The sequence below is a fragment of the Siphateles boraxobius genome, unplaced genomic scaffold, assembly GCF_051911475.1.
Source record: "Siphateles boraxobius isolate OS27281-9 unplaced genomic scaffold, OSU_SipBor_1 11, whole genome shotgun sequence".
NCBI classification, from domain to species: Eukaryota; Metazoa; Chordata; class Actinopteri; order Cypriniformes; family Leuciscidae; genus Siphateles; species Siphateles boraxobius.
The window spans coordinates 17,137,801-17,143,688 of NW_027508711.1; the positions used below are offsets into that span (position 1 = coordinate 17,137,801).

At 36.2% G+C, this 5,888-nt stretch overlaps 1 protein-coding gene across 1 annotated transcript; it reads right to left on the reverse strand.

The window, feature by feature from the left end:
* Window positions 1-1,825: 1,825 nt before the first annotated feature.
* Window positions 1,826-4,405, reverse strand: gpr34l (G protein-coupled receptor 34 like). Its single transcript, XM_077248576.1, has 2 exons — window positions 4,356-4,405; window positions 1,826-4,223 (listed from the first exon to the last, which is right to left on the reverse strand). The coding sequence occupies exon 2, from the start codon at window positions 4,152-4,154 to the stop codon at window positions 3,171-3,173; it is 984 nt and encodes a 327-aa protein (XP_077104691.1). The 5' UTR covers window positions 4,155-4,223; window positions 4,356-4,405; the 3' UTR covers window positions 1,826-3,170.
* Window positions 4,406-5,888: the final 1,483 nt, after the last annotated feature.

A 5,888-nucleotide genomic window follows, 5' to 3' on the forward strand; every position in this document is an offset into this window, starting at 1 on the left:
GTGCAGTGAGAGGTGCAGTGAGAGGTGCAGTGAGAGATGAAGTGAGAGGTGCAGTGAGAGGTGCAGTGAGAGGTGCAGGGCCAGGGAGAAGAGCAGGCCCAAGGAGAGGGCAAGGTAGAGGTGTAAGAATGAGTGGTGGTGGCATTCCAAGGGCTGCAAGAACAGTAGTCAGTGATGAAATTGCCACTATCATTGACCATGTAATCAACCACAGTCTTTCACTAAGAGAGGCTGGTAAACAGTAAAGGAAAAAAAAATGATTTGCTTTTTACTGGAATGCTTTTGAATGTGAACATTACAGTACATGTGGACATACAGTTCCCAACCAAGACATTTAGTGTAAAAACGGTTGTTTTGCATGCAAAATGTTTTGCATGCAAATACCTGTAAAACTGAAAAACAAAAGTCTATGAAGTTTTTGTAATGTCAACAATAGCCAGTATTTTGAAACCTGGTGTACTTTGATTGACTGTATGTACCTTGTGAAGTGAAAACAAGTGTTATTCTTTGACAGAATAATTTCAATCTGAGTCAGATTTCCAGTGTTTTGGTAAAGTTAGTGTGTGCAGAGAAAGATGTGTTCTATTTTGAAATGAAGAGTTAGTATATATTTAACAAAATGTGTTTTTGAGAAGAAAACTATCCATTTGGCCAATTGTGTTTTGTAGGTGCGAGTCTGTGTTAAGAGTTTAGAAAAAGTATATGAAGTATGGGTAAGCGCTTGTTAGCGATTGAAAAAAACTGTATGTAGATGAAACACTTATTTTGTGTTGTGAAAAGGATACTTTGCGATTTTGTGAATTTTACTAACACAATTGAAAACATGATGAAATGTTTGAAAAAAGTGCACTTTTGATGATCTGTTGTGATAGTAGCACTAAGAGTTTTGAAAATGTACATCTTACTTGTGAAAATAGTACCAAAGCGAATAAAATGAAAACTAACACCTGGTCCCTTTTGTGGGTTTGCTACTGTTACAATTAGCTACTGTTACAAAAAAAAACGTTGAAGGGTAAAAACATGTTAGGCAGATATTTATGTAAGCAACACAGCTACAACTAATACAATTGATAATGGGTGTGTTAGATTTATAGGCTGTGAATAATCATGCATTGACAATAGTCAATCATATTAAAATTCTGCTTAGGGTCCCATAAAGGCTTGGGGCAGCCCTATGAAAGAATGTCATTGTTAGGGGACAATTCTTTTAAGGGGGCTCAAGAAAGAAGGAACATGTGTTTAGAGATGAAGGAACTGTGGTGCGAGCAGCTCACTCTCTGAGATCGTAACTGTTTACTATGAAAGGTCATACGTCCAAATGCACTGGTGACCTCTCACTCCATGTAACAACATCATAAGAAACACTGAGGGTCTGATCAGGCAAGTCTTTCACAGATAATTTGCTCTGAATATTCTATCATCATCTATGTTGCACCAAACCCATGGAACACAAAAGATTAAAAATGTTAAAGCTTTACATATAAAGACTACAAAGTTCAGAGGTTTTGCCTGGTTTATAATATTCATATACATTATAAAACGCTTTTTTATGTGAAAGTATGTGTAAAGCGTACATTAAATAGATAACGGGGCATATTAAGTGGAAAATTATCTGGACTCGAAACTCATCAAGTCACAAACGGGATCCTGCAAGTCACCCACACGTTGCAGAAAAAACCCTGATGATTTCATCAGTGTTTGCTCAGATCTGTTTATCAGAAACAAATGACAACTTTCAACTCACACAGCAGCTTTATCAAGACCAGATATCAGCTGAGAGCTACAGAATTTTCTGCAGCAAACAATGCACTGATGCACACTGAGATAATTTATTTAAATTGTATTTATTTAAAATTGTATTCTCATGAACAATACATTACAATATTTGTTACAATTACAATGATGGCTTTAGCCAGAATACAGATGTGCAAATGTGTAAATACACAATAATGCATTTTATAACATATGCAACATGCACCATTTCATAGTATTTATCAGGTTACTAATGCAGAATTAAACATGGCTAATTTCTTAATAGTTTTAAGTTACTTAATTGTCAATAAAATCAAATCAAGCATTCAACCATTTTTTATTTGCCTATTGTTTAAATAAAAAGTGCAAATATCCTTTAATCAACATTTCCCCACATTATTTTCATGTTAAGACAGAAAGTTGGTGGCTAACACTTAAACATTGGCGGATACATTTATCACCACAAACATGGCTGATTCATAACACAACAACAGTAAACATGTCAACCACATCGGATCTTTTTCACAAGGGGAAACCACAGCATTTACAAAGGTCTTTTTGTACGTACTTACATAAATAAAGGTCATGCTCTCAGGAAAATCCATTTAAAAAGGAAATGTAAAAAGTCTATACACAAATAAACAGTCAGAGTACTAAAGCACAGTGGTTCTCAAATGATTGGTAATGCTTCCCATATTTTGGGAACAGCTCAGCTGTGCATCTAGAAAGTGTTAGATTAATATGTTACTTGGTAGAACCTAGTCAAATAATACAGATGCCAACACTGACATGTTCTGTGACATCCCCATAAATATGATAAATTAGCAAACAAAAAATGACCCACTAGGTTCACTTACGATGAGGATAAGCTACGAGGATTTGTGTCAACCACAATCTGTTTTCAATTTGTGGCTGCAGAAAACATAAAAGCATTGAAATAACACATTTAGAAATCAAACTCTCATTTTCCTATTTGGCCTATATCATGTAAATAACTGTACATGTTGTTGGGCCTGTGCAGTTTCATACACATCCATTCTTAATTTTAGATAAACCATGTTGTTATTGTTTGTGGGACCACCACAGAATCTGAATCAAAGCGAACCCATTTGAGAACAATGCTTGTGCAAATGCTACAGCTACATATTCAGTATTTACAGAAACACAAGAAATTCTTAAACACACTTACACTACAGGTCGGAGATTTAGACACACCTGCTTATTTTTTATTTATTATAAATTCCTGCATTTTAGAATAACAGCAAAGTGTTGCAATGTTTTTTTTAGATTATATGAAACAAATTCAGTCATGTGTGCCCAAATCAATAGTGTACATAATTTCAAACTAAATATCTTAGATTGTTGAATCTACAAAATTTGATTATTGTAGTCACAAATGGAAAAGTCATCCACTAAGACTAAATTTCAGTAAGCGAGCGGTTTATGCTGATTCTCCTTCTGTTTAAAGCATACATGTTTTTAAACTTGCCCTGAATGGCACAGAGTATGGTTTTCCTGTACGCACTGTTTAAGAAGTAATAAATAATTGGGTCTAGGCAGCTATTTAAAGTGGACAGTAGCAAGGTACTCTCATTTAAGATGTGCAACAATTGTTGGCTATGAAGATCCCCGATCACATTCAGCTGAGCCAGAACGTATGGGATTCGTGTTGCATGGTAAGGCAAGAAACACAAAGTAAAAATGGCCGGTACCAAGAAAGTCTTCATGATGACCCTCTTTTTGCGACTCTGTGCCTTAGAGTCACCGTTACCCATGGACATAGTCCTGAGTTTATTAGTTATCTTCACATAAAAACAAAGAAAGGCCACATAAAAAACAAGGAAGAACACCACTGTTGTCAGGTTAATGGTCCCACCGACAGTCCCCTTGCTGTGGAAGTGGAAGCAAACTTTGTTGCATGGATGTTTCTGACTGTTGTTTGTCAAAAAGGGGATCATTCCTGAAATGAGGACAGCCCAGATGATGTAGCTTGCCATGTGGCTCCACTTGGTCTTTTGGATACGAAACACCCAAACGGGCTTCACGATTTTCAAGTAGCGATCCAGACTGATGAGACTGAGAAACAGGATGCTGGAATACATGTTGATGTAGAAGAAGATGCCCACCACCTTGCATAAGTAGAAGGGACCTACTTTGTTGTGGTAGTAAACCCGCCAGGGCAAACACAGGACCAGCAGAGTGTCTGCCAAGGCGAGGTGCCGCATGTATATGGCCATGGAAGAGTCTGTATGCCGCCGAAGGAAAAATATGTAAAGGGTGATGGTGTTGCAGAGCAGACCGATGCAACAGATGACAATGTAGCCAATTGGCACGAAGGCTGAAAGTATGCCATCTTGAATCTTACAGGATTCGTTCAAGGTTAAATTGCCTTCCTGCAGCATTGTGACAGCCACAATATTGGTGTACACTTGCTGACCACTGCTCCTCAAAAATCTTCACACACAGGGATCCTAATGGAGCAAAAGGGTAAAAGGTCAAAGAACGGTCCATATTTTGACAGTTTCTTACTTGATCTTTCCTACAACTTGTTGAATTGCTATTGGACCAATGCTAAGATTCCAAGAAAAGAATAGCACTCTTACCTGTGTGATTGGTTTGCTTGCGCTTGAGCAAGTGACTAAGTGCATGTCTGTTCAGAAACTACAGCACCTATGCAGGAAAGTCTGCCCGTATGTGACGTCTAACCTGGTAACTGTGGTTGATGATGCTGTGAACCGAGAATTGCAGATATGTCACACTGCTCAACAGAACATGTTTCTAGAAAACCAAAACTCACTTCCTCTCTCTCAGAGCACAGGAAATCTCTGGTTGCCTCAAATGAGAAATGGTGACCATTGCCTTGTTTTTACCCCAACATTGTGCACAGTTGAGGAATATACACTTTAGAGTTCTTTGGCTTGTAACAACCTTAGAATAACCTTAACAAAAACATTGGTCCCACTTTATATTAAGTGGCTTTAAGTACTATGTACTTACATCAAAAAATAAGTACAACATACTTATTGTCTTCATGTTGTATTGTAAAACACTTGTGCTGCTATTGAGGTGTGATACGGGTAAGGTTAGGGACAGGTGTGGTGGTATGGGTCAGTTTAAGGTTGGGTTAAGGTGTAAGGGAAGGGTCAACAGTGTAATTACAAATGTAATTACATAAAGTAATTACAGCTGTAATTACATGCAGGTATTTTTAAAATATAAGTACAATGTAAAAACATCTATGTACACAATAAGTCCATTGTATCAAATTATTAATTTAAATGTTAGTACATAGTACTTAAAGCCACTTAATATAAAGTGGGACCAAAACATTTCATTTTAAAAGTTAAGTAGATTTAATAATATTAAACTTTCAGCCCTCTTTTGTTAGATAATTGCAGTATAAACCAGATCTTTAAATTTTGTGAGGAAAATATGTGATGAGGTTTTTTTTAGTGTGGTTGTTTACTGCCAGAAGTCAAAAAGTCCCCCTCTCCCCTCCAACTTTCTTTGATCACGGTTTGTTGCAAACACAAACATAAAGACAATTATGAAGGATCAATGCAAAATCTGACAGAACAGATATATAGTCCGGAAATAATTTGGGTTTATCTACAACTCAGATCTAGAATTCTAAAGTGAAATAAAGTAGCCCTAAAATATTTTATGATGTAATATGAATTCGAATGAATTAACCAGAGAGAGTCTAAATTTTTAGATTAAAGCTTCCATTCCCATCAGGTTCACAAAAAAAATAAAATAAAAAAAATAAAATAAAATAAAACCCCATAAATGAAAAAAAAAAAAAACCTGAACATTATGTGGAAGGCTATAAAAAGCATACTCTACCATTAACCTTTTTTTATTTTACAAAACATTTTGTCAATAAAATATGATCAGTACACCCACTTTCTTCAACTTTGTTTTTTCTAGTATACCAAATCAGTTTATGATGCATTACGGTATAGAGAAACGTATCAGAGAACTTTGCCAGCTGTGGTGGGAAAAACGTTCTTTACAAAAAAAAATATTGTTCTGCAACTTTAGGGTACGAAAGCAAACAATTTTAGTATATTTGCGATGTACTTCAAACTCGACTATATCGCAAAACCACACAGCTACGTGCAGCAATTCCTGGA